We start from the raw sequence: 27,788 nt of genomic DNA on the forward strand, positions 1-27,788 counted from the left end.
CAGCAGCTGCCTCCAAGGAGATAAAGTAGCAGTGCACTGAAGAGGAGGCATACAATAATGTCATCGCCGAACAAGTGACATCACCTGCTTCTGTCATCAATGTACACATCTGGATCCAGATCCCAGGTTCTGATGATTTTATTGGACTCTGGCCAAGTCCAACTATAACTTGACTGAATCAGAACTGTTATAAATTTCTCAATGGAAGGTTGTGAATTTACACTATCAATTGTCTTAATTTTTCTTTGACATTTTACTCATATTTTGTTCATTAACACCTTTATAGTCATGTTTTTTTCCACTGTTTTATGAGGATTTTTCTAGCTGTGGTTTCACGATTCCTCACGCTGATTATGATTTGGAACTGATTAGGTTTCAAGGTAAACGGTAAAACTGTTATATTTTCAAACATATTCATTGTGTGGTTTACACTGAGATGGATTTCTACTCGGTAAATCCCCAGAATCTGCTTTTTGTCGTAACTCATCAAGTTCATATAAATTATATGTATGAAAGTTAAATTGTCTGTTTTTAATTGAGCTTTTCAGTTTGATTTAGTTTGAGTTTTCGTGACTAGTTTTAAGTTAATGCTGGAGTCAATGTAGTGAACAGTCCATGACATCAAGATGATTACAAAAACAGATTTATTAAAGGTCCATCCTGTGCAAAGATGTTTTATTCTGTTCATCCTGAACATCAACAGTGGAGGAAAAACAAACCAGCCAATTTATCCCAACGTTCAGTTCAGTTTGAACTCAACTCAGGTTATTGATCCGATTCTTTCTGTACATCTGTTAATAATCAATAACTGATGACAAATATTTACATTATGTAAAAAACACTTAATGTAAAAAAAATCCCAGCTGATCACATGATCCAGTGTCCTTAAGTGCATCGTTCCCTATGTGGTCACATGATCCATTGGCCGTTAATCAAACGGAGGAATTCCCAGGGTGTGTTTCACCGACTGACAGGTGTCCATCATAGAACAGAGCATTCAGTCATGTTGACGCCTGATTGGCCAAAAAAAACATTCTGACTGGAAGTGACATCATCACAACAGAGGGAACGAGTCATGTGAGGCTCAGTCGTCTTTTGATTGGTGGACATCCAGACTGACAACCTGCAGCTCCGTCAGGCTGGAGCTGGAACCAGTCTGCTGACTGATGACCATCTGTAAACAAACAAACAATACATAAAACAAATAAACTGGTCTACTAGCTGACGAGGATCTGTAAATAAACAAACAAGTGGTGCCAGGGACAAAAAACCCCACCCCTTGCACGTATTGTAACTTGTTATACACCCTGCTGTGATAATGTTCATGAAGTTGAAAAAATAAATGCACAGTATGTTGTCATGACTTTTTTCTGTTTTGATATTATTTACTTGATATTATTTCAAGGTCACAGACTCTAACCCTAAACCCTAGAGCTCAAAATTTTAACTCACAGCAAGTTTAATCAGTTCGTCAAAGGCATTCATTTGTTAAAATAAGTTAAAAATATATATATATATATATATCAGAATGAGCTGATTAGAAATGCCGAATTCTTTAGGCAATGGCTGCTGCCACAGTACTGTGGCATGAAATATCAGTTTGCCTATTAATACAGACCAATCAAATGTTAGCATTTGTACTAGAGCCAGTCAATGGATACTGTTACATGAACTCATTTGCCTCTTGTTGCCACAGTACTGTGATGACATATGGCGTATACTTCAGTGCATTCTTCTGTGCATTTTGCTACCACAGTACTGTGGCAATTCATGGAAAAAATGACAAATTAGTGATAGTATATATTATAGAATAGGAACTATTGTTCTAAATACTCTGTATGTTGTTTTATGGTGTTCTTTGCGCTTTGCAGTAAGTGAGGCTGGAGAAGATGGGCAGAGCTACATGTTAGATGCAGCAATGTGCCATGTGACTTCTTAGTTCAGTGTCAGTTAAGTGTATTGAGTGCTGTGGTCTGAATTCTGCACTCTGAATGTTGTCTCAGTGGATGATTTATAACAATGTCAGATTTATCTACCAGCGCCCTTGCTACTTCGACCAGGAATTGAACCCGAGTCTTCTGTGTTGCAGTCCGATACATTACTGAGTGAGCTAAATCTCCGCTGTTTCCAAACCTGACCTATTTACTATCTGACTGCTTTGGTACTTGTCGGGATGTAACAAGTTACCAATCTAGACATGATATAATGAGGGCACTGATTGACTGTGTGGTAATAGACAAACAGATAATTTGTGTGCCCCCCCCCACCCCCATCACCACCAAAATGTAATCATTTGTTCCTTGTGCCAGTATCAACATTTCCTGAAAATTTCATCAAAATCCGTCCATAACTTTTTGAGTTATCTTGCTAACAGACAGACAAACAAATGCGGATGAAAACATGACAGCGGAGGTAAAAAGTGAATAAAATCTGAACTTTGACCTACTGTTCCCAAAATGTAACCACATCTATTCTGGGTCACTGGCAATCTATAAACCCAATTTGGTATGAATTAAGCAATAGTTTTGCTGCTAGAGTGTTAATAAACAAACCAACCGAACCAAAAACAATACCCCTTGCTTCCCCTTCGGGGGCGGGGTAATAAATAAACTGGTCTGCTGACTGAGGACCACCTGAACTGAGAATGTTCTCACCGGATGAAGCTGAACGGCTGAAACTGGGATCTGAGCTGCGACCGGAGGCAGAGAAGTGAGGAAAACCTGGGGGACGGCACCTGGGAAACAAAAAAACAAAACACATATTAGTGACTTTCTACGTTGCTCATTTATAAAACTAGAATGCTGTAGATAACTTAATTCTTTGTATAATTTAATTAAACTTTCATATGTGTTAGATTAATTTGACATAAAGTGAAGTATTTGAAGCCTCTGTTGTAGTCTTGATTGTCACAGGTTCGGGTTTCCCAGATTAAAAAAATAATGATGGCTCAGTCGTCAAACTATTTTCTGTGATTTTATTCAGCATAAATGTGAGAAATTAATCACAATACAAAACTAAAGTATATACAAGGAAAAAGACTATCCACCCTCACCAGAAGTTCACAGCCTGGAGACCAAACCCTGTCTGCTCATCTGACAGAAAAACCCCTCATTAAATACTCTTAGCCCCTCCCCCGGGCATACCAAATTAATAAAAAACAGGGCTTTAACAAAAACTTCAAAACTCAGGAAAAAATAATTTACCAAATAATCACATCCAATAACAGAAATATTTTACTAACAAAATGCCCTCCATGTGGCATTTACCTTCAATGTAAATATAGTGAAAAACAACGTAATTGAATAATTAGGGAAAAAAAAATAAACTAGTCCAGGTCACCTGACCTCCAATGGCGCGCCACAATGCGCTATAAAAGGGCTAAGCAGGGAGTGCCCCGGTTCGCCACCTGGAGTGGTGACCGGAGGCGGAAGATACGGCCGGATCAGCGTCTGGTGAGTCTGTGTTTGTGAGTGAGTCTTAAATGTAGGCGTCAAGTGTGCACCCTCGACCGCACTACTCACGGGGTAAGAAAAAAAAAAAGGAAGGGGAAAAAAAAAAGGGTTCAGAATGGGGAATGTGGTGAGAAACTACTTTCCCGCACGTCCATTGAAGCAGGTCTCTGTGGGACACTGGCACTCTACACACGCTGCCTCCTCCCACAGAGCCACGGGGAGAATGCACCGTGTGGGAGAAAGTGACATGGCATCTACGGCCGCTCCGTCACATCATTCCCCTCCTCCCCGAGGTTGACGATGTGCAGCAACCTGGAGAGATAGTCAGCCACTACGTTGGTCTTTCCAGCGCGATGCCGAATCTGGAACTGGAATGGCTGGAGAGAGAGATTCCAGCGGGTGAGCTGGCTGTTGTGGTCCTTCATCGAGCTCATCCAGGTCAGCGCATGGTGATCCGTCTCCAGGTCGAACTCTCTCCCCAGCAGGTAATACCGCAGACTCTCCAGTGCCCACTTTATGGCCAGACCCTCCTTCTCCACTGTGGAGTATCTGGTCTCCCGGGGCAGCAGCTTACGGCTCAGGTACAGGATGGGTCGTTCCTCTCCCGGATCACCTTGGGCCAACACAGCCCCAAGTCCAACCGCTGAGGCGTCAGTCTGGACGAGGAACCTCTGGTTGAAGTCTGAGCTTCTCAGGACTGGTGAGGAACAGAGGCAGGTCTTGAGCGTTGCGAAGGCGGTCTCACAGGCCTCGGTCCAGGTGACAGGGTTCCTCTGGTCCTTTGCTGTCAGGGGAGCAGCGATGGTGGCAAACTGTGGGACAAACCTTCTGTACCACCCCATCAATCCCAGGAAGGAGCGCACCTCCTTCTTTGTCCGTGGTCGCGGGCAGTTGCGGATGGCCTCCACCTTGTCCAGCTGTGGTCGGACCTCCCCTCGTCCCAACCGGTAGCCCAGGTGCTTCGCCTCCTCTTTGGCCCACTGACGCTTAGCAGGATTTAGTGTCAGTCCTGCTCTCTGGATTTGACCAAGGACTCTGCCTAGATGATGCAGATGGTCTGCCCAGGTGTCACTGAAGATGACTACATCATCTAGGTAGGCAGCACTGCAGTCCTCACAACCCCTTAGAATACGGTCCATCAGTCTCTGGAAGGTGGCAGGCGCTCCATGGAGACCAAAGGGCATCACCGTGAACTGGAAGAGGCCGGCAGGCGTCTGGAAGGCGGTGTACGGGCGGCTGGACTCCTCCAGGGGCACCTGCCAGTAGCCTTTGCAGAGGTCAAGGGTTGTGATGAACTTGGCCCGGCCGATCTTCTCCAGCAGGTCATCGATTCGGGGCATTGGATAGGCATCAAACTCTGAAATGGCATTGAGTTTTCGAAAGTCAAACATATGCGGAGAGAGCCATCCTTCTTCACCACGATGACCACTGGGCTGCACCACTCAGACTGGGAAGGCTCGATCACACCAAGGCGCAGCATCTCTTCCACCTCCTTCCGAAGTTCCGACACCAGATGTTGGGGCACCCGATATGACCGCTGACGGATGGGCCTTCTCTCTTTGAGTCGAATGACATGTTCGACTAAGACTGTCTTCCCTGGGCTGGCATCAAACAGCTTGGTCACTCTCCGGAACACTTGGTGAAGCTGATCAGACTGGTTGACGGTGAGGTGGTCCAAGTTCGGTTTGGTGGTCTTTGTGAGGTCTGCCGGGGTTGACTCCTCCTCAGCATCACTGTCGACCTCTGTAACCAGCAGCGACGCCACAGGAACCTGAACAGTTGCCTCCTTCCATTCCTTCAGCAAGTTGATGTGGTACATCTGCTTCGCCTTCTTCTTCTCAGGATGGTGGATCTCGTAGGTTACAGGGCCCATCTTTTGAATGACTGTGTATGGGCCCTGCCACTTGGCTAGCAACTTGCTGTTGGAGGATGGTAAAAGGAGCAGGACCTTCTGACCAGGCTGGAACTCTCGGTGTCTGGCTTGTTGGTCATACCATGCCTTCTGGGTCTGCTGGGGCTCCCTCAGGTTGAGCTCCGCCTCCTCCCGGTACCTTGCTAGTCGGTCCCTCATCTCAAGCACGAACTGGACCACACTGCGCTCGCTGACCGACACCGACGGAGCCTCCCAACCCTTTCGTAGCAGGTCCAAGGGTCCCTGCACATCCCAGCCATAGAGGAGCTCGAATGGTGAGAACCCAGTGGAGGCTTGAGGAGCTTCTCGGTAGGCAAACAACAGGAAGGGTAACCACCGGTCCCAGTCCCGCCCAGTGTCTGCCACAAACTTCCTCAACATCCTCTTCAGGGTTTGGTTAAACCGCTCAACCAGTCCATCTGTCTGTGGGTGATACGGGGTGGTCTTTATGGCAGAGATCCCCAGCTGTCGGTGGAAGAGCTGCAGTAGTCTGGAGGTGAAGTTGGTCCCCTGGTCCGTCACGATCTCGTCCGGGATCCCAACCCTGGAAAACAACTGCACCAAGCACCGCAGAACAGCAGGGGCAGTGATGGTCTGTAAAGGGAAGGCCTCCGGGAACCTGGTGGCATAGTCACACACCACCAGAATGTACTGGTGCCCCCTACTGCTCTTCACCAGCGGCCCCACAATGTCCATAGCTATCCGCCGGAACGGAGTGGAGATCACAGGCAGGGGTTGAAGACATGCACGGTCGGCCTTGCGCACATGACAGGTTTTCTGGCAGGTGGAACAAGTCTTACAGTACTCCTGTACATCCATATACATGGAGGGCCAGTAAAACCTGGAGCAAATCCGCAGGTATGTCTTGTTGCGGCCCAGATGTCCCGCCCAAGGCAAGGTGTGTGCCAAGTGCATAATCAAGGGCGACAGGAAACTGGCACCACCAGCCGCTTGGCACCATCAGCAACTTCAAAAAGAATGTTACTGTCCAGCACAAAATGTTGCTTGCACCCAGCGACAGGATTCAGTTTCTCCACCACCTTTTCAAACAAGGGGTTTAAAGTCCGATCCCCCCTTTGTAAAGTCACAATATCCCCTGGTACCTCCCACTTGTCCTTCCAGTGCGTCTCCTTGAAATCTGGCTCCTCAGATTTCAGTCTCTTTTCAAAGCGACGCTGGTGACGAGACTTCCGTGGACCCTTTGTGCCCCCCTCAAACAAACTACTATCCAGAGTCACAAAAGGATCAGCACCAGGGCCACATTCCACGCCCCCCCCCAGAGTCAGAGTCTCTCAGACCACCGCCAGCTTTGGCCTGAGCCCGCATGATCACTGTTGCAGACAAGACCTTCCCCGGGTCACCCCCCCCTTGTCCGTCTTCCAGCAGCACATTCAGCAACACAGATAAGTCCCAACCCAAGATAGCTGGCACAGGCAAATTGTCCACTACACCCACAGTCAATAAATAAGGTTGCTCATCCACAACCACAGTCATATCCGCTGTAGGGTAAGAATGTCTGTCTCCATGTACACACATGATGTCCTCTACTCGACCATAATCTAAAATGCCCATTGGCACCAGTTCCCTCCGGACCAGTGAGAGAAAGCTGCCCGAGTCCACCAAAGCAGTCACTGGCTCACCATTAATAGTCACAGTTTTAAACTTCTGACGCTTCCCCATGCCACTAGCATCCCCAGCACGGGGAGTGTAGCAAGCACCGGTGAGCTTAGCCTTTCGAATGGGACACAGAGAAGCTTTATGGCCTGGCTGCTGGCAGTAAAAGCAGACAAGCTCCTTACTGGGTCCTCGTTGGCTTGGAGCAGAGCTGGGGTTTCTTGGTGGCTCCTGGCTGAACCGGGCTGCTGGTCGAGGCTGTGATGATGGCTGCCGCCCTGGTTCACTGTGGTACACCGCTGGGCCTCCCTTCCGTGCATTGATGTATTGAAGAGCGAGCTTAACAGCGGCCAGTCCATCCGTGGGTTCATGCTCCCTCACCCACGTTCTGACCTCGGGTGACAGTACTCGTAATAGCTGCTCCAGGACAATGGCCTCCCCGATCTCTTCCTTGGAGTGCTGCTCAGGTCGGACCCAGCGGCGGTAGAGCCCCCTCAGCCGATGGTATGTCTCCGTTGGGTTCTCTCCAGTAGGTACAGTGCTGGCCCGGAACTGCTGCCTGTAAGTCTCTGGTGAGATGTCGAACTTGTCCAGGAGTTCTGCTCACAGGTGGTCATAGGAATGGGCCTGATCCTCGTCCATCGCTGTGTAGGCCTCCAACGCCTTCCCTGTCAGCAGTGGAACCAGTCAGCATGCCCATTCACCCTCTGGCCATCCCTAGGTCCGTGCGATCCGCTCGAAACGCAGGAGGTAGTTCTCGATGTCCTCACCCATCTGGAACTGTGGAATCTTGGGGTCACTGTATTGGCGGACCTCAGGATGCTGTGGCTCAGGATGGCGACCCACCTGGCTGGACTCCAGGTTGACGACCTGCGTTGGGGTGCTGTGTGGCTGCCGTCGTGGTGCTGGGGTGGGCAGGTCCATCCTTGGGCTAAATGCGGACCATGTGGTTCCGGTGGCCTCTGCTGGAACTGTAGGTGCTGATGTCCCTGGTGGCTGTGCTGCTGGTGGAAGTGCAGCTCTGAGTGCCTGCAGATGGGCCAGGAGGCCTTCCTCACGTCTCTGCTGGCCCAGCAAAAAGTCTCTCATTAAACCCACCAGCTCCTCTCTCACTCTGGGTGGTGCTGTTGGTGCAGGCTGCTGCTCTGTCTCTGGGACCTCTTCCTCCTCCGACACCCAGGGCTCTTCTTCTCCGGCGGTTTCCATGGCTGCCCGGCCCCTCACGCTGCGATAGGGTTTGAGAGTGCAGACCTGTACGTGTAGGTGGGCGGGGACGTCGTCGACTGGCCATCCCACTTCTGACACCACATGTCACGGGTTCGGGTTTCCCAGATTAAAAAAATAATGATGGCTCAGTCGTCAAACTATTTTCTGTGATTTTATTCAGCATAAATGTGAGAAATTAATCACAATACAAAACTAAAGTATATACAAGGAAAAAGACTATCCACCCTCACCAGAAGTTCACAGCCTGGAGACCAAACCCTGTCTGCTCGTCTGACAGAAAAACCCCTCATTAAATACTCTTAGCCCCTCCCCCGGGCATACCAAATTAATAAAAAACAGGGCTTTAACAAAAACTTCAAAACTCAGGAAAAAATAATTTACCAAATAATCACATCCAATAACAGAAATATTTTACTAACAAAATGCCCTCCATGTGGCATTTACCTTCAATGTAAATATAGTGAAAAACAACGTAATTGAATAATTAGGGAAAAAAAAATAAACTAGTCCAGGTCACCTGACCTCCAATGGCGCGCCACAATGCGCTATAAAAGGGCTAAGCAGGGAGTGCCCCGGTTCGCCACCTGGAGTGGTGACCGGAGGCGGAAGATACGGCCGGATCAGCGTCTGGTGAGTTTGTGTTTGTGAGTGAGTCTTAAATGTAGGCGTCAAGTGTGCACCCTCGACCGCACTACTCACGGGGGAAAGAAAAAAAAAAAAAGGGGAAAAAAAAAAGGGTTCAGAACGGGGAATGTGGTGAGAAACTACTTTCCCGCACGTCCATTGAAGCAGGTCTCTGTGGGACACTGGCACTCTACACACGCTGCCTCCTCCCACAGAGCCACGGGGAGAATGCACTGTGCGGGAGAAAGTGACGTGGCGTCTACGGCCGCTCCGTCACATTGATGATCAACGTTAATGGAAATCAGAATTCATTAAAAGTTTGAACAGCTGAAAAGATCAGTATAAGGATTTATAATCATTCTGAGAAATGAGCTCATGTTTTTATTCAGGATTTGGAGTGAGGTGGATCTGCCGAGGTCAGGTTGAAGCCCAGGATTCTTTCACCCAGGACTCCTGGACCTGGAATTCACAAATGAAGTACCAAATGTACTGTGAAGAGGACTGTGGACCAGGGAGCAGTAAACCAGGTCCAGTGAGGGTCTGGACTCATCTTGTCCTGGTGGTTCTTCATGTTCTGATTCCAGTCTCAGTCCAGTTCTTAGGTCATCTTTTCTTCATGTTCTCCTTCAGGATGTGGAGACCCTGCTGCTTGTCCACCTTCTCCTACCAAACTTTTCCCTCCAGTTGACTTCCCATGAATCTGTTCTGACCCAGACTTTGAACATCCAGCCCTTCCAGCTGTGATCTTCTGTGGACGACCGTCCTTTTGGAGAACGTCAGAATCCTCGGGAAAACTGCCCATTCAGCATCTTCACCATGACCGTCATAGAGTTACTTGAACCACCTTCATGGTATTTATACAGTAGAAATACTCCAAGTTAAAAGGAAATGTTCAAATATTTCAGATGATTTTATCCATTTTTTAGCTGTAATGATCAAAATTAAAATAAAAGACTTGTTTTTTGTTGAGTGTAATGCAATAAGTTTAGAATATAGACATTTTTCACATCCTGAAATAAATGGCAAACAACATTCAATTTTTATGAGATGAACTGGACGAGCTCCAGTGAAGGTTACATTGACTCATGGTCCATCGGTGCCTTAATAATCTGACAGACATCAGTCACTCGTAGATTCATGGATTACTGGACCAGTGCCGACTGCTCCTGTTAAAAGATGAATTAACTGGACTCATACCTGGATCATGTGACTGGGCATGACCTGTGGGCTGGAAGGTGTTGAGCACAGCAAGACTGCCGTCACTCAGCGTCACCGTGTGACCCCCAGGGTACATCATGTGACCAGCAACCGAGGAGGAGGAGGACGAGGAGGAGACGATGGAGGGAAGACTGACTATGGAGAGGAACAGTCAATCATGACAGATGGACAGGCGACTAATCAGAGGCAGACAGCCAATCAAAGAGATGAACCAATCAGAGACAGACAGAGGAAGATGGGGTTGGGTGTGCTTCTTACCTGCTGAGGAGGCGGGGCTGTGGATGTCTGAGCTCTGATTGGTGGACACCTGTTGACTGCTTGGTTGGACCTGGATGGTCTGCAGCTGAGGCGAGACTCCACCCCCTGACACACATTTAATACAATAACTCAATTCACTTTTAACACTTTTAATAAATGATCAGTCAGTATCAGTAACAACAGGTCACAGAAACAATCAGTAACACCTGAACTTACCACCATGATGAACATCTGAACACATGACAAACAACTGACATCATTTCAAATGACCAATCAGCTGAAGGTGTCAGCTAATCTCTTCATATGTACCCACATTAATTATTTCATATGGCTATTGACACAGACCAATCAGAGAGGTGGGTGGAGCTAACCTGACAGTGACACTGTGGCGGGAAGGCGGAGCAGCGTGGCTGGCTGTGTGGGTGGAGCCTGAAGCGTGGAGGCAGGGCCAGGGGCAACAGGACCCTGAACGGCCAGAGGCGGAGCCTGAAGCTGACTGAGAGGGATGGGAGCACCTGAGGGGGCAGGGCAGGGCCACAGGTTAGCGAGTGGAGACAAATACAGGGGAAGAAGCAGGGCAGGAGGGGCAGAGGCATGATAGGAGACAGGTGAGGTGAAGGCGGGGCCAGAGACAGGTTAGTAGAAGGGTGTGGTTTATGACACATCTGAAAAATGAGACCAACAACAACTCAAAATCCAGTCAATCTATTAAACTGGTCGACTGTTTCAGACTACAAACACCTCATCATCTGTGACATCATCTGACCTTTGTCACCCGACTCATGTCTACAACACAAGATGTAACCAGACTCTGATCCAAAACCTGATCCATTTGGTCAATATGCACCAGTCTGGTTTTTATCTATGAAACTCTACATACATGTATTTTATTGTTTCCACCTACGTAATAGGGCTGCAACCCCAATGCGAAACAAAGTTTCATCGTAGCAAGTTGAAGTAGGTCAAAGTGAGACATCACTAACCCAAATCCTTGATGCACTGACAGCACATGCACACAAATAAATGACTGTGAACAGAGGGGACAACGGTAGAAGCCAGCTGAAGCAAGAATACAAGAAACAAACGATCCAAAGTTTGGGAACATTTCATATGTGACAACCAAGAAAACTGTCACACACAAGATCTGTAAGCTGAATCTGGCCTACCGTGGGGACACTTCCGCTATGCATGAACATTTGCAGATGAAACATGTTTTGGAACATATTTTTTAGATTTTGTAAAATAATGAGCTTCCATGCTCATAACAAGCCTGTTATTGTGTGTACGTGTGAAGGATCATGACAGTTTAAAGAGTAATGTTGTAATGTTGTCTGACAATTTCCTGACATGTACTCCGTAACACCCCACTGCTCTTATCAAGTCAATTCTAAACATATAATGCTCTGCTAATGTTACTGTTTGAGAGTTTGGCAATTTCTGCCTGTAATGCACTGAGTGTGTATGGGGCTATGATAGATCGGTGAGTGGATGAAAAAGGTATGGGGGAGGAGCCAGTGAGTCGGTGTGCATGAGAAAGGTGAGAGCAGGAAAAGAGAGAGCGGAGGAGTAAGACAAAGCCAGCAGTTAAGTTTCCCATTAATTTTTCTTTCTGATATCTCGGGATGGTTACGGCGGACAGTAACAAATACTGTTCTTCCAATAAAGCAACCAGTGTGGAATAAACTTATGCTTATGGTCAGGCTAGTTCAAACCAGACTGAACCCACAGTTCAGTCTAAGCTGCCCTAGGAGCAAGAATGCTGGGGGAAGTACAGGCACCGAGTCCTATCTCCTGTTTCTGGTTCTACGTACCATTCTTGTCTGCACTTATATTTTTAATATTTAGCCAACTTAGTCTGTGCTTTACTATTCACCCGGTGTCCCCTTTCCCCACTCCCCTCCGGGGGAGTGGCTACTTTTTCAGTTGTAGCCGCTTGGGAGCCAATGACAACAGGATCTGCGGTGACCCATCTGTGTCCTGCCCTGACCTGTGTCCTGACCCCCTCCCCCACCCGTCTGGATGGACGTCCTCGGCCTCACCACTGTGGATGGGCCTCCTCGCCCCTGCCTGTCTCATCCAGCGGGCTGGACCCCCCGTGTGTCCACCCTACTGCATCCTTCAGACTGGAACTCCATCTGCAAATGGACGTCCATCAGTCCTGGTGCGTCTATAGCCTGTCCGTCCATGGGAGTGGATCTCTCCTTCACTGTGGTTCTCCCCGAGGTTTCTCCCTTTTCCCACTGGGCTTTGAGTTTTTCCTTGCCGAGAAGGAGGGTCTAAGGACGGGGGATGCCCTGGACACTACTCATTTTCTTGCTGTTTATTTGACTGTTGTTTACATCCAACTGACTCTGTAAAGCCCTTTGAGATAACCTTGTTGTGATATTGGGCTATAAAAAAAAATTGAATTGAAATTGAATTGAATTAAACCCTCGTCTGTCCTTCTGACGTCCAGTTGAACGATACAGTATTTTATTGCTGCAATGAATATAAATAGGGGCCAATTGTTTTTTTTTGGCAGTTCGTAATCTGACTAGTCAACTATTAGTCGACTAGTTGTAACAATAGTCAATGTCTAGTCGACTATCGAAATAGTCATTACTTGCAGCCCTACCATCTACAGTGTCATTTTTGTTACTTGTATCAATTCAACCAATGTTCTTCATCATCCATCTACTCCACATCTGGACCAGAGTGAGTTGTGGTGTGTAAAAAATTCAATAAAAAATCATTAAGTACACAACACAAAGAAAACACACCCACAGACTTGGCCTGTCATTTTCAGACAGAGGACGTCCTCAGACCCCCTGAGTTACACATAAATTAACTCTGCACACCCACCCACCTGACATAAGTGTGAAGCCTCCGGGGATCACAACGCCAGCTGACGTCTTCAGAACAGTCCCGTTGGTGGAGGAGGTGGGGGTCTGCCAGGAGGCGCCACCGCTTTGTCCCGACGATGACGAGGTGGAGGAGGGCGGGGCTACGGCTGGCTGAGGGGCAGACCCAGGCAGGTTAGACATGCCGAATGCGGGTTTGATGAGGTCCTAGATGAGACACACACAGCTGAGGACCAGCAGAAAACCCACCGCTTCCTACATCGTCTGAGTTTCAGTCATGGGTAATCAATCGATCATGGGTAATAAGACTGATTACAAATAATACAAATACAACTCCATTAACTACTTAAAGACTGTAAAGTCTTTAAGTAATACACTTTTTAATGTCACTAAGGGGATGAACTGTCTTCAGTTAAAGCAACAAATGACTTTTATCACTAATTTCTCTTCAAATTTGTGAAACCTGAGTCATAGCCTTATTATCACTAATCCATTAATCTATCTGTGCTTACACACCTGAATCACTTCCCTCATGGTGAACAACTTTGAAGGTGACTCATCACAAGCAGTCTGTTTATTTACATACCAAACTGATACATCACTTGGGCCTTTTCGGAAATTTTGTCGTGAAGTGCATTGTGGGAATGGGTAATCTGTGTAGCTGCAGCAGCAACACACATGGCAAACAACTGAAAGTGGTTTGTCACAGATTCAGCAACAAAACGAGCCAGATTACTAAAACGTAAAATTATACAGTCCACCAGGGATGTTTTAAAGAATCTGTATAGTTGGTGGATGGAAGTAAAGGCGACATTTGAGTTCAGTACTCACCAAGAGACAGTGAAATTGCTGCTGCGTGGAATTCCACAATGCACTTTGCAACAAAATTTCCTAGCACTCTAGTTTTACAAATTTGAAGAAAAATTAGTGATGAAAGTCATTCGCTGCTTTAAACTTAGTTTCACTGATTTCAGACAGACTGCTGTTTCAATGTTGTCATCTTGTTGAATAAGAAATCTCTGGACTCAGTTTATATATTTTAATATGTAGGAATGCTTCTGTTTTATTACACCTTAATATTTCTGTTAAGATATTTCTGTCTTGTACATTTTTCTTGCATCTTTCACATTTTTCATCTTCATCTTTTACAAACAATTTTGGATTTTTCTTTTTTAATTTAATTTTTTTTCCTCCACTGAGCCTGTTACAGTGACCATATTCATCTGATAACCGTTAGACATTTCAGTCCATAATTGGATTTCTTTCGGAGTACATGCGTACGTGGTGACAGTAGAACCAAACTTCCTGTTATTGTCTTCAGCTCATGTTTGACTTTTGTTTTTTTTTTTTAAAACAAAACATGTACTGATGTAAAAGAATAAAATAAATCAGATGAACGAGTGTAAATGCATGAAGACAGAGTATTGGTGAGAAATCCAGGTGTGTTAATCTGATAAATCTGATGAGGATTGCATTTTTAGTGTTCAAGTAAACAGGCTCACTACTAATCATCTGGTTTTACTAAGGACCGAAAATCAACCGATAAACTTAAAGACATTCATTTGACATTTTATCACATTCTAAAAATCACTGATATTGAATAATATGATAATGTTATTATGTTTAGCTGCATTACCCACATCTCTTCCTCATGAATGAAATTCAGATTGTACTGCCTCGTCATCGTGCGTTGACTCATCTGTATTTTTACCATTGTCATTACCAAAGCACAAAAAATTCTTTCCTGAAAAGGAAAATATCATCTTTCTGTTACACCCTTTACATCCCATGCGATTTAGTTGGATTATTCAACGTCATATATTTCACATTAGAGACACTTGATGGAAACAGGATGACAGACCACATTTATGATCAAAAATGATAACATATAATTTCATTTTAGACATATTTTCCTACTCTTTTCACAACAGTTTTGAACATTTTCACTAATCCGACTAAAAACTTTCACCATTTTGGCTAAATTATCTCTTCGTACAACAAAGACAAAAATAGGCCTCAGTTGCATAAAGCTGAGAATGTCCTGAACATTTGGATATAGAACACTTGGGTTTTGTGTTATTTGAAGTACCTTAAAAAGATGAATTTTAGAGAATGTAAAAATCAAGACAATGCCTTTAGACTTGAGGTATATTTTACTTTCCTAACCAACAATGTGATATGTTTTACATTTTGTTTACAGTTAAAAACACTTTTTTGAATAATTCATTCCTGACACTTAATAAATCAACTAAAACTCTAAACTAGTGTCACCACAGATAAAGAACTTTCCATAAAACAGCAGTACTTAATGCTCCTGAAGACTGGGTTTATAACATATTTAATATCAATACACTCATATGAACACCATGTGACTCCGCCCCCAGACCCTGTTACCTTGGCGGCCTCCGGGCAGCCGTCAGCCTCAGACACCTGGTAGGTGAGGTCAGTCTCCTCAAAGCCAGTGGCACTCATCCTCTGGTCGGACGACGGGTCCGATCTGGGGGGGGAGTCCGGGGAATTCAGGCAGGTCTGGATCAGAGCCTTCCCTGTCTCAGACGTGATCATCGGCTGAAGCTTTCGTGTTGCAAACGTGTACACATGACCCGTTTCACTGGCCACAAGCAGCAGCACCTGAGTACCTGTGAGTGTGGACAGTTCATAGGCCTGAGGAAGAGAGGGGTGGAGTTAGAAGCAGAGCTACATCAACCTGACAGATCAACCTGTCCAGGGGTGTGTTTTCATTCTATTTCAAACTGAGTAAAATGAGCTCAGGTATGGGAGTGATAACATCAGTGTGAATTCTCTAAAGGCAAAGGAAAGGAGCGTCAGTGCTTCCTTTAGTGTCTCCTTCAGCAACCGATCCACTGGACCGTTTACCAAAGGAGAGGACGCAACGACATCCCACAATGCACTGTAGCAGTGAATTGGGCCGACCCGACTGTGCACGAACACAGATGATCATCATGTTTTACCACAGCTGTCGAATACAACCATATGTTTTGTACTTTAACACTGATTGGTGTAAAAGGTGACGCTGATGCAGCAGAAGCTGGGCTCAGCTTGGATGAGATGGACCTTCACAGCCTGTGGTTCTGTCATCATTAATGTTGATCTCCTTCATCACAGACGCCTTCATAAAACTGAAATGGGATCAGTAAACTGGATCTTCAGGAAGAGAAATGATGGAATCAGGCTGGAGGAGGTCGATCTAAGCTTCAATGTCAGTAGACATGGAGGCAGATGATGTTTAATTCAACAGGTGAACTTAACAATGAGCACATGGAGGTCAGTAGATTCAGACACATCATTTAGATCTTTATGCTCATCATCCATAGATTGACTTTTGCACCAAATGGTCTTGATTCAGGCTCCATATTGACAGATAGGACTGGACAGGACAATGAGTGGGACTGACTATTAGCTATCAGCTTTAGCTTTTATTTAGTCCCATTTCTGTTCCAAGCTTGGTAATGAAGTCATATTTTCATTGCCACGTTTATATCCTGGATTAAAGACCAAGCTAAGATTACATCAGGAGAAGTATCCAACATGTGGTTTATGTTGTTCATCTTCACAAACAGTGTAGCTTTATCACCATTGACCTACATGACATCTGCCTGGTGTTCGACCACTCATATGCTCTTTTGCTATGTCCTTATTAAGTTTCCTTTACACCTTTCCTTAAGTGGATGCCCCCCAGGTTTTATTTTATCGATATCTTTACTTTCTTCTGGCAGCTCAATGAGATCAGAGTGGTGACAAATGTCTCAATGCTGTCAGTGCTTACTCATTATGGTGATAAATGTCTACATTCAACTGCATAAAGACATCTGCATCAAACAAACACAAATGTCATCTCACTCATCTATGTCTAATTTGTAGAGTTTTGTTTCCAAAACTTTAAAGTCAGTAATGTGATCGTTAATGTGTTCAGTGTTGAATATCATTTTACTGTATATAAATATATAATTAAATAAAATTCTTGTCAGCAGAAAACAACCACTTCTTCTCCAACCTGGGGATAAAATGACCAATATGCTTCTCACAGTCTCATTATTATATTATCAGGATTTCATTTGCCAAAGTGTTTCAATGTCTTATTTTTTTTACTTAATGTTATTAGTGTATATTTACCTCTAGATCTCAAACCATGAAAACCAACTGATTTTTTCAACTTTCACTCAGAATAAAAAGTTAAACATAATCCTCTAAACTAAAACTGGTAATGATTTAACTTTATGGATTCATGTTAAAATGTTTTAAGTCAGTAGGGTTTTGGGTCGAACTGTGCAGACCTCCTTATGCTAGATGTGTTGAGCCTTGATCTGACCACTACCAGTCTGTCTCTGGAACAGGAACCTGTGGTACAAACAGTACATTTGACCTCTGACCTCACCTTCTTCATGATGCCGGTCTTCCTCTTGCTGAACGTCGTGTACCGCCTCAGTTTGTTACCGATAAACTTCATCTCGATCTTGACCCGGCCTCGGGTCTTCTTTCCGGGTTTGGCCCCCGGCACCCCGGGGCTGCCCCCTCCATATGCCCCACTCAGGCCTCCGGGGCCAGCCGCTGCCTGGTGGCCCAGCTCTCGGTCGCTCCTCTCGCGCTTCACCCCCCTCCGGTCCCCGCCCGGACCTTGTCCCGCGGGGTCCTCGTCCTCCCCGGAGTCCGAGTCCTGATCGGAACCACTGTAGACCACCTCGGTGCTGGCGTACTCCTGGTCCTCAAACCGGCCTCCTCCTTCTCCGTCGAGTTTGGTTGTCGTGTTCGGTCCTGATCCAGGACCGGATGGGACGTTACTCAGTTCCAGTTCCATTGCCTGCCCGCCCAGCTCCGGTTCTGCTGCCCATTCCGGTCCCGCTCCCCGCCAGCATTTCTGCCCACTGTATCCTCCTTCTCCGAGGTCCGAACCTCTGAAACCCACGGCGTTAGCACTGGCCAGCCGCACGGCGTTCCGAGCCTTGAGCCCGGCCGGACGCCGCTATATGCACTGCTAGCCGCTGAGCTAACAGGCTATCAGGCTAACACCAGTTAACGGTTACTTTAGCAACAAGTCCGGCTTCTGCCCATCGGGAAACTCCGTAAATCACCGATTGTCGGCACCGAGCAGCCGGAGGACAGGGGGCGCCCCACAGTGAACCCGTCCTCCATGAACACGGACCCAGAGTGGCTCCGATATGGGACAAAGTTCTGAAGTTAGGGTTACGGTTGTTTGTGTCACTGTTCTTCGGGACCGGAACCCGCCAAAGTCCGCTCCACATAAGGAAATGACGCGCAGCTGCCGGGCTTATCCCTCCGCCTCCACATGTAGACTCACAGAGCGTCTGACCAGTGATGCCGGTCCTCCATCATACTACCCACACTCCACTAGAACTGGCTCCGTAACCGGAATGTACCCTGGTCGCCATCGTTTACACCGAAAAAAATGGCCATTTAACGGAGAGAGCGCGCACTGATATGTGACGCCGACGAGTTGTTGGTGACAGGGCTGAACTACTTTCCTCCATATAAAGAAACAGCAGCTCCATTTATGGCAAAGCCGCTCCTTATATGGTCAAGCAGGAAGTACGGCAGAAGACAAGTCTGAAACTACACGTGTAGAAGAGGAGAAGGAGGAGTTAGGATGATGAAGAGGATGAGCTAACGTCCGCACATAGAGGAAAGTGTTACGTTCTCTACGTTCCTCAGAACGCACGAAATTGACTCTGCATCAGAACCACAATGTAAACATTACTTGACTAACTACAAACTCAGAAATATACAGAGAATCAGGCCCGGACTGGCTAACCGGGAGGACCAGGACAATTCCCGGTGGGTCGGTATAATATTTAGGCCGCGAGGGCCGGAGTTCACTTTAAAGTTGGGCTGGGTAAAAAAAAAAAAAAAAAAAAAAAAAAAAAAAAAAGATTTAATCGATCTTAGACCGATCTCATTTTAATTTTGCATAATCGATTAATAGTGGATGAGATCGATTTTTCAGAGCAGGACCGGGAGTATGCAGAACCGCAGGTGGCTCCGTATTGCGAACCCCTGGGGAAGACTTGGTCTCGCTCGCGAAAAAGACGTGGTGGGGAAACCCCCTCCACTGGAGGTCCTCTGGCCTCAAACTCGAACCCGCAGTGTGAAGGAAGTGGCCGCCCGGTGAGTCGCGGAAGCCGGTTGTTCTTGGAATAATAACTTGGATCCATACTATCACCAATGGCTGAGTATAGAGTTAGAGGAAGAGGAAAGCGACAATGTCCGACTGCTACGCTACCCCCCGACCAACATTCACGGAGCGCGTGCACGCCCCAACCCCGCTCCAGCCAACAATCACGGAGCGCGCCCCCCCCCCCAGTGAGTAGAAGCCTTCAGCCATAAAACAGAATAAAGGTGATTTCAGCAATTTACTGCTGAAATGTCATATTTATTTCCTTTCTAATATCAATATTGATACCAGTATTGATGTGTTGCATGACTCCGATATTAAATAACCAGGTTACATCTCAGAATTGTACTTTGGTATCACTAAATTACTCTGAATCAATCAATTAATACTGAATTGAATCGATATCGAATCGAATCGTGATTAATTGATTCAGAACCTTATGAATCGAAATCGAATCGATTATGGAAATTGGCCATGATACCCAGCCCTACTTTAAATACATATTTAATATTTTATTTATTTATTTATTTATTTATTTTTGGCGGGGGGGGGGGGGTGTTCAATCATAGCACTGGGTTGATCACGTAATCTGCAGCCGCTGTTCCTGGGCCCCACCCCCTCTACTAGCAATCTGGGGTTTTTTTTCTTCCTCTTTTTTGCAGACGCACCGAGACCTGCCGTAATCTGTCCTTGCATTCGGTTAGTAGCTCTATACTGTAGCTGTGGAGCATATATGATCTGTGCTCTGTAGGCTGTGGATGGTGGGCTGTGTTTGCTGTTTGAAACATGGATAATAGAAAGAGCAAGGGTGGTGTGGAGAAGCAAGAATTAAAAAGAGGAAAGCTCTGGAAGCAAACTCAGTCAAAAACGACCTCCCAATTGGAAACAACTAATGAGGACGATGAACCGGGTAAACCACCTTTCAAGTTAGTTAATTATCGAGTCAGTGAATTGTGTGGCATTGTGGCGTGGAGCATAACGTTATGTCATTTAAATAATAGTATGATGTGACGCCACAGAACTGGGAAACTTTGTCTTGTAGCTCCTCAGAGTCAGAAAGCAGATCCAGCAGCAGACACCAGCCATGAGCCCACAAGTCCAGAGTGGGCATGAAGGACTGCTCATAGAGGGAAGATGATTAGAATAAATAGGCTACAATGAAGAGTATGGTGTAGGCCTGTTCAATATGAAAGGTGCACTGAGATGCTCCAGGATTCAGAACTACATGAATGAAACTGACACCAAGGCTTTGCAAAATAGAAGATTTGTGCTGAGAATTATGACCATTTTTAAAATGTGCTTTAGTGTCAGAAGCAGAGCCAGGAGCCAGTAGTGATGAGGGGATTGCTCCTGTCAGGATGGAAGGAAAAGGTGAGCTGTTGGAACAGACTGTGTGAACAAGCATTAGTTCCACTAAAACCACTTTCTAGACCCAAACAATAGTACTGGCCTGTTTTATTTTTCATCATTAAAAGTGAGACAGTAAATACACAAAGCCCACAATTGAAAGGCAATAGCATAAAGTAATATCAAATAAGCCAGCATATTTAGTCAATGTAAATATCTGAATTGGTTAAGTAAGTCAAAATGTCTGTAGATATTATTTTTTATTGTGATACAGGTGCAGGCGAGTCTAGAGAAACTGGAGGAAGTGTGAAAGGGAGAGCAGAGTCTACTGATGACAGAGGAGCAGCTCAGCAGCACAACCCTGAACCACTAGTCACAAATGAGACAGATGAAGAGAACATGTAAGGTTAGAATTCCATGATTTTAATAAGAATTGGTCATGATCTAAAGTGGGCCGGTCTGAGGTATGAAACTCCGGGGCTGAAAATGAGTCTCAGTCCGGCCCTGCATAGAATATTGACGTAAATGTCCTGAAGTCCAGAGGGATTTTAACCTTTGTTTCATAATTATTGATGGGTGAAGACACATGCAGCGTATGAACAGATTCATATATGTGAACATTTCTGGGTCTATGTACTTTCCCCTACTTTCTGGCATACACCATTTTTCAGAATGAATGATATGCAGTGTCTGTGGATCTTGCACCACAGACCAGACATGGACCAGCGGGAAGGATCTACCACAGCTAATAAACACTACATAAAATGGACCAGGTTTGACCAAATCCAGAGGCTGTCCGACAGGTGCTTTTTTCCGACCATGAACAAAACCTATAAAACATTAGGTTTTCCACAAGATTCATGACTTTTTGAGCAAAAACAGATCATTAGCAAAACCTCATCAACATTTAAAACTCTGATCCAGGGTCAGTTGTGTCTGACACTGTCTGCACAGTGTCTGCTATTCTGCAGGGTCAAAGGTCAGCCTGTGGGGTCAAGGGTCAGACAAAACACATTAAGGCACTGATCTGATAGACTTTACTGTCTCCTGATTATGACATCACCAGCCAATCAGAGAGCCAGACGGTTACCTGCTGTGACTTTTGACCTTTGTGGCAGGAGTTGTGTTGGAGCTCAGAGCTGGTCCTGGATCAGATCAGTGGTGGATTAAAGTGGACTATATTTACCTCAGATTAACTTGTAAGCGACGACACAGACGACACAGAGGGAAGACGCAGAGACTCAGAGTCACCACGGAAACCACAACCAAACCAGAACATAGATCAGGAACCACAACCGGACCAGAACACACACCAGAAACCACAACCGGATGAGAAGATCAACTAGAAACCACAACCAGACCAGAAGACAGACCACAACTGGAACAGAACATAGACCAGAAACCACAACCAGACCAGAACACAGACCAGAAACCACAACCGGACCAGAACATAGACCAGGAACCACAATCGGACCAGAAGATTGACCAGAAACCAGACCAGAACACAGATCACAAATGGACCAGAGCATAGACCAGAAACCACTATTGGACCAGAAGATAGACTAGAAACCACAACTGGACCAGAACACAGACCACAACTGGACCAGAACATAGGCCAGAAACCACAACTGGACCAGAACACAGACAGGAAACCACAACCGGACCAGAACATAGACCAGGAACCACAACTGGACCAGAAAATCGACCAGAAACCACAGCCAGACCAGAACACAGACTACAACTGGACCAGAACATAGACCAGAAACCACTATTGGACCAGAAGATAGACTAGAAACCACAACTGGACCAGAACACAGACCACAATTGGACCAGAACATAGACCAGAAACCACAACCGAACTAGAACATAGAGCAGAAACCACAACTGGACCGGAACACAGTCCACCACCATACCAGAACACAGACTACAACCCACAACTGGATCAGAACACCAGAACAGAAGCCCCTTGTGAACTCTCAGTATGCCGTTGTTCGGTGATATCAGTGCCCCCTGGAGGAACAACAGCCTCACCTATGGAGGAAGCAGAGACCCTCCTCTGTCTGACCAAGGAGAGACCATCATTGGAGTCTACCTGCTGCTACTGGGTCAGGACAACACACCTGGACATGAATACACTTGGACATAGACACACCTGGACATGGACATACCTTAATACACCTGGACACAAACACAACTCAACAAAGACACACCTGGACATCCTCTTGCTGTATTTTCTGTGTTTTTCTCCTTATTGTGTTTTTGTGTTGTTTTTGTCATTTTGTTGATCTGATTTGTTGATCCAAGACAGTGACAGTTTATCTTCTTGTATAAATGAACATGTCTAGTCTGAATTCAGAACCCTGCTGGTCGCTGTGTCTCCTCAGGCTGGATGTCCTGGTTTGGGAACAGCATTGTGCTGTTTGTCCTCTACCGACAGAGAGCGTCTCTGCAGCCCACAGATTATTTGACCTTGAACCTTGCTGTGTCCGACGCCAGCATCTCGGTGTTCGGTTACTCCAGAGGAATCATTGAGATCTTCAATGTCTTCCAGGACAGTGAATACCTCATATCATCCATCTGGACGTGTGAGGCATGTCCACCTTTTCATGGTACAGACTGGTGTGTAAGGGGCAAGGCCTGAAGGAATTCACCTGTAACTTGTTGTCTGTGTCTCTGTAGGTTGATGGTTTCTTCACGCTGCTGTTTGGCTTGAGCAGCATCAACACACTAACAGTGATCAGTATTACCCGCTACGTCAAAGGCTGCCACCCCAACAGAGGTGAGGCTCCACCCATGAACACATCTGTAGACGTAGACAGAGGTGGCTAAAGTCTAACCATGTTCACTGCATCACATGTACACATACATTCATTCATATGGGGTGGTCATGGCTCAGGAAGTAGAGCGGGTCCTCCAATAACTGAAGGGTTAGTGGTTCAAATCCCACTCTGTCCTAGTCAGTCTGTTATGTCCTGGGGCAAGACTTTTCACCCTGCTTGCCTCCAGTGCCACTCACACTGGTGTATGAATGTTTGGTGGTGGTCAGAGGTGCAAATTGGCAGCCACACTTCCATCAGCCTGCCCCAGGGCAGCTGTGGCTACAGATGTAGTTTACTACCACCAGAGTAATGTGAGAACGAATAAATAATGGGTCAATAATATAAAGCACTTTGAGTGTCCCAAAAAATGCTATATAAATCTAATCCATTATTTTTACTATTCATATTTCAAACCCTCTGATCCTCATGAGGGTCACAACGGTGCAGGTTGATGGTCGATGATTTTCATTTCAGTCAATTTCACGATTACCAAAAATGTTCTATTATTTAGTTTACTTAGTTTAAAGGATGATTTTATATCCTGATTGAAAATTAAAGTAAGCAGACAATATTTTGTAAAAGACACACTAAGATGAAAAAATATATATTTAGCAAGTGTTTTAACTGATGGTGTGAACAAAATAAACCTGAAGACCAAATAAAATTGTAGATCAAGTTGAATTAAATTATCACAGTAGAAAATATCCCACAGTGATGTTTTGTTTTTCTAAACTAGAATCATTTGAACATTCTGTGTTTCAGCACGATACATCACTCAGATCAGCATCCTCATCAGTCTGCTGCTGATATGGATCAATGCTGGATTCTGGTCTGGAGCGCCGCTGTTCGGCTGGGGGAGTTACAAAGGCAGGAAACGTCACATTCATCTTCATGTTCGTGTTCATTTTTATGTCTACGACCTTTAACCCCTGAGTCTTCCCATGCAGATCGTGGATACGGAACCTGTGAGATCGACTGGTCCAAAGCATCGTACTCCCCAGTCTACCGGGCTTACATCATCTGCATCTTTGTGTTCTGCTTCTTTGTTCCTGTTCTCATCATGTTGTTCTGCTATGTGTCCATCATTAACACGGTGAAGAGAGGAAATGCTCTGTCAACGGATGGAGACCTGACAGACCGACAAAGGAAGATAGAGAGGGACGTCACCATCGTGAGTACCACAGTTCTCAGAATGCATTACAGCTGCACATAGTGAGTACCAGTGGTTCCATCATATTAGAGAAGGACAGTGTTCACAGACCACATTGCACCAGGACACCTGTAGGTCGATACTCAGGTGAAGAGAGGAGCTGACATGTCAGCTGATCAACACCTGATGGTGAGTTGGATCAAATGGAGGAGGCTGTGGTTGGAACATCTCATAGCATTTCCTGTCTAAGAGATCTTCAACACCTAACTTTGACAGACCTCCACCTGGACCCTGAAGAAGCTGGGCCATGGAGTCTGACCCATGTTCAACCTCTTCAACGGCTGAAGTGGTTGTTGTAGCCATGAGGTGTTGGTGCCTGACATACAGGTGTTCCCCAAGTCTGAGCCTGAGATGCCTCAGATTTGGTGGCAACAGTTCAGGTGTGGGAGGAGTTCAGAGAGGCCATGTTTTGCAGCCACAAGAAGGTTCTGGCAAACCCTAAGGTGACTCAGGCGGAGAAGCAGAGCTTCAGCCACACTGTTCACAATGTGTATGGAGCTCAGCTGACCTCAACTGGAGTCAGCATCAGACAGTGAAAGGTGTACTTCCAGGGCTGTCATGTGTTCTTCAGTAGAAGTAGAGTCTGGGACTCAAATGAGGCCCAGGTCATCACTGGGCCTGAGGTCTCTGAGGTGGTAGAACCCCCCCGTCCTCCCCAGAGTCTCTGAGATATGACCTGGGTTCAACACGTGAATGTACAGTGGAATGTATGTCAATGGAAACACAGCTCTGATGTGTTCAATGTTTGTCTCCCTCAGGTTTCCATAGTGATCTGTACAGCCTTCATCCTGGCCTGGTCTCCATACGCCGTGGTGTCCATGTGGTCCGCCTGTGGATTCCACGTCCCAAACCTCACCAGTATCTTTACACGGCTCTTCGCCAAGTCAGCCAGTTTCTACAACCCACTTATCTACTTTGGCCTCAGCTCTAAGTTCCGTAAAGACATAGCGGTGCTGCTGCCGTGCACACACGACGCCAAAGACTCTGTCAGGCTGAAGCGCTTCAGACCGAAGGCCGACGCCCAGCGAGGCAGCAGACTAAAGTCTCCTCTGAACCGTAATGAGAAGAAGTACACCGCCTCTGCTGAACCCCTGAACCCGTACCCTGCCCCCAGCCCAGGCCACACCATCCCCAGCCCTGCCCACACACCACGGCCCACCAACAAGGAGCTGTTCTACATTGACATGCCCCGCCCCTCTGAGACTGGATCTGAGTTTGAATGTGACAGACTTTAATGGGTGACCAATCTGACTGGCTGGATCTGATCACATGACTGTCATACTCAGGCCATCCACACTGAAATGTTTTTATTTAAATTGTGCCCACGTGGTATTTGAGAGACCTGATTATTCATAGTCACTATAGCGACAATTAACAAAAGAAAACAAACAACCCCCCCGCAACAAAAAACAATAGTGTGGGAGGAGCATCAGTCAGTGTAACGTATAGGGTAAGTAAGCTGTCAAAATATCGGTGTGCATAAGACAGATGTGCGTGCATATAAGCCTATAGTTGTGCAAACAATAAATATTTGTAAACTCTTGAATTAGTTCATTCATACATAAAATGAAGTATGTGTATTTTATCTGTCAGAATAGATATGAAAAAGTTTTGACATCAAGAATTAAAAACATGAAATGCAACTTTATGATTGCGCCTTCTCCATCACAAATACACCAATGTGATTCTACTGTCAAAAATAGGTCACCACTTCACAGGCATTATTTATCGAGCCGAAGATACATCGATTCCACAGACTGCACAGCGGGCGCACAGGACTCCTATTTTTTGGGGTATTTCATGTTTGATGAGGATTCTTATGTCGGTGCTGTGTCATAATCTGATTATACCCTAACCCCAACCCGTAGATCATAACCCCTGCCCTGGGTAAAATGCCCCCAAAAATAGTGCTGCAGGTACATATCGAGGCACTGGAATGGATTCTGCGGCAGCTGCTCTTAGTGCACCAGGTGCCTCACTATTTGCCAGCAATATTAGCAGCACATTTCAACTGACCAGGCATATTCCTGTGTAGCCCATGACTGGCTCTGGTTTATGTGTCTAAAATATATGTGAAGTGCATGTTGGAGCTGTGGTATATCATAGCCGACTGATATGCTGCTACATAGTGTGTTTTACGTACTGTTTGTGCTCCTATTTCCTATCAGTTACATTGGACTGTTAGCTAAGGAAGCATTAAGTTCAGCTCAGCACTTAGGACCATACATGCGGCACCGATGGCACGAAACTATGACACCCAGGGCATTGAGGGCAGCTGCCGCGGAATCCATCCCAGTGCCTCAATATGTGCCCATTGTCTCTCAACTCATGCGCAGTCTGAGGAATTAATGTATCTTTTGCACAATAAATAATGCCTGTGAAGTTGTGGCATATTTTTGACAGTGGAGTCACACTGGTGAATTCGTATTTGTGATGGAGAAAGCGCAATCATAAAGTTGCATTTTGTGTGTGTAATTCTTGATGTCAAAATTTTTCATTCCCATTCTGACAGATAAAATACACACAACACATTTTATGTACGATTGAACTCATTCAAGAGTTTACAAATATTTATTTTTTTCTATAAGATAATATGCACACACATCTGTCTAATGCACACGCATATTTGACAGCTTCCTTACCCCATAGTAATGAGTCACGTGACCTCTGACCGCTGTGTAAAAACAACCGTTTCTGGATCTGACCAACATTACAACAGCAGGGGGCGCTTACATCCATACATAAAACAGAGTAGTAGAAAAATTCCTTCACCCTAGCTGACTACATAACTGATCACAGATCAATATTAAACACTGTTCAATTATATACATTAAGAGAGGAGTTGTTATGAATAAATATGAGCTTGGTGGACTTAATTTTCTAGACTTTTCAACATTTAATAATACATTTAAAATTAACTGGGCCAGAAACTTCCTTAAAAATCCATAACTCGGTCATTTCTCACAGTACAGACAAAAACAAATACATATTTGTGTTCCCCAGGTCTGTCTGATGCTCATGATTATGTGAGTTTTCACCTATCGTTTGCAGTTTTCCCATAATTAGCAGCTGTTCGGGAGCTGTTTCAGTCATAGATGAGGATGTTTGTGTCTGTCTCC

At 45.6% G+C, this 27,788-nt stretch overlaps 1 protein-coding gene and 1 pseudogene across 3 annotated transcripts; one reads left to right on the forward strand and one right to left on the reverse strand.

The window, feature by feature from the left end:
• Nucleotides 1–630: 630 nt before the first annotated feature.
• Nucleotides 631–18,562, reverse strand: LOC115431176 (serum response factor-like; annotated as a pseudogene).
• LOC115431343 (opsin-5-like) lies at nt 5,765–27,540 on the forward strand. 3 transcript variants are annotated; one of them, XM_030151740.1, is made up of 8 exons: nt 5,765–5,777; nt 10,952–10,957; nt 22,557–22,745; nt 23,025–23,230; nt 23,320–23,419; nt 24,222–24,326; nt 24,407–24,630; nt 25,428–27,540. In XM_030151740.1, the coding sequence occupies exons 3-8, from the start codon at nt 22,622–22,624 to the stop codon at nt 25,902–25,904; spliced, it is 1,236 nt and encodes a 411-aa protein (XP_030007600.1). In that variant the 5' UTR covers nt 5,765–5,777; nt 10,952–10,957; nt 22,557–22,621; the 3' UTR covers nt 25,905–27,540. The 3 variants fall into 3 exon arrangements, with proteins under 3 accessions (XP_030007600.1, XP_030007688.1, XP_030007526.1); XM_030151828.1 differs by lacking the exons at nt 5,765–5,777; nt 10,952–10,957; nt 22,557–22,745 and adding an exon at nt 21,001–21,046; XM_030151666.1 differs by lacking the exons at nt 5,765–5,777; nt 10,952–10,957 and having other exon boundaries at nt 22,167–22,745.
• The last annotated feature ends 248 nt before the right edge of the window (nt 27,541–27,788 follow it).

Source organism: Sphaeramia orbicularis, chromosome 1, assembly GCF_902148855.1.
Source record: "Sphaeramia orbicularis chromosome 1, fSphaOr1.1, whole genome shotgun sequence".
Taxonomy (NCBI): domain Eukaryota; kingdom Metazoa; phylum Chordata; class Actinopteri; order Kurtiformes; family Apogonidae; genus Sphaeramia; species Sphaeramia orbicularis.

What these genes read in the sequence shown, in the direction of transcription:
- LOC115431343 (XM_030151740.1), top strand. Translation starts at nt 22,622, where the DNA reads ATGCCGTTGTTCGGTGATATCAGTGCCCCCTGGAGGAACAACAGCCTC. An exon ending in AGTCTACCTGCTGCTACTGG is followed by an intron (nt 22,746 to 23,024) that starts GTCAGGACAACA and finishes GTGTCTCCTCAG; the next exon opens with GCTGGATGTCCTGGTTTGGG. An exon ending in AGGCTGCCACCCCAACAGAG is followed by an intron (nt 23,420 to 24,221) that starts GTGAGGCTCCAC and finishes TCTGTGTTTCAG; the next exon opens with CACGATACATCACTCAGATC.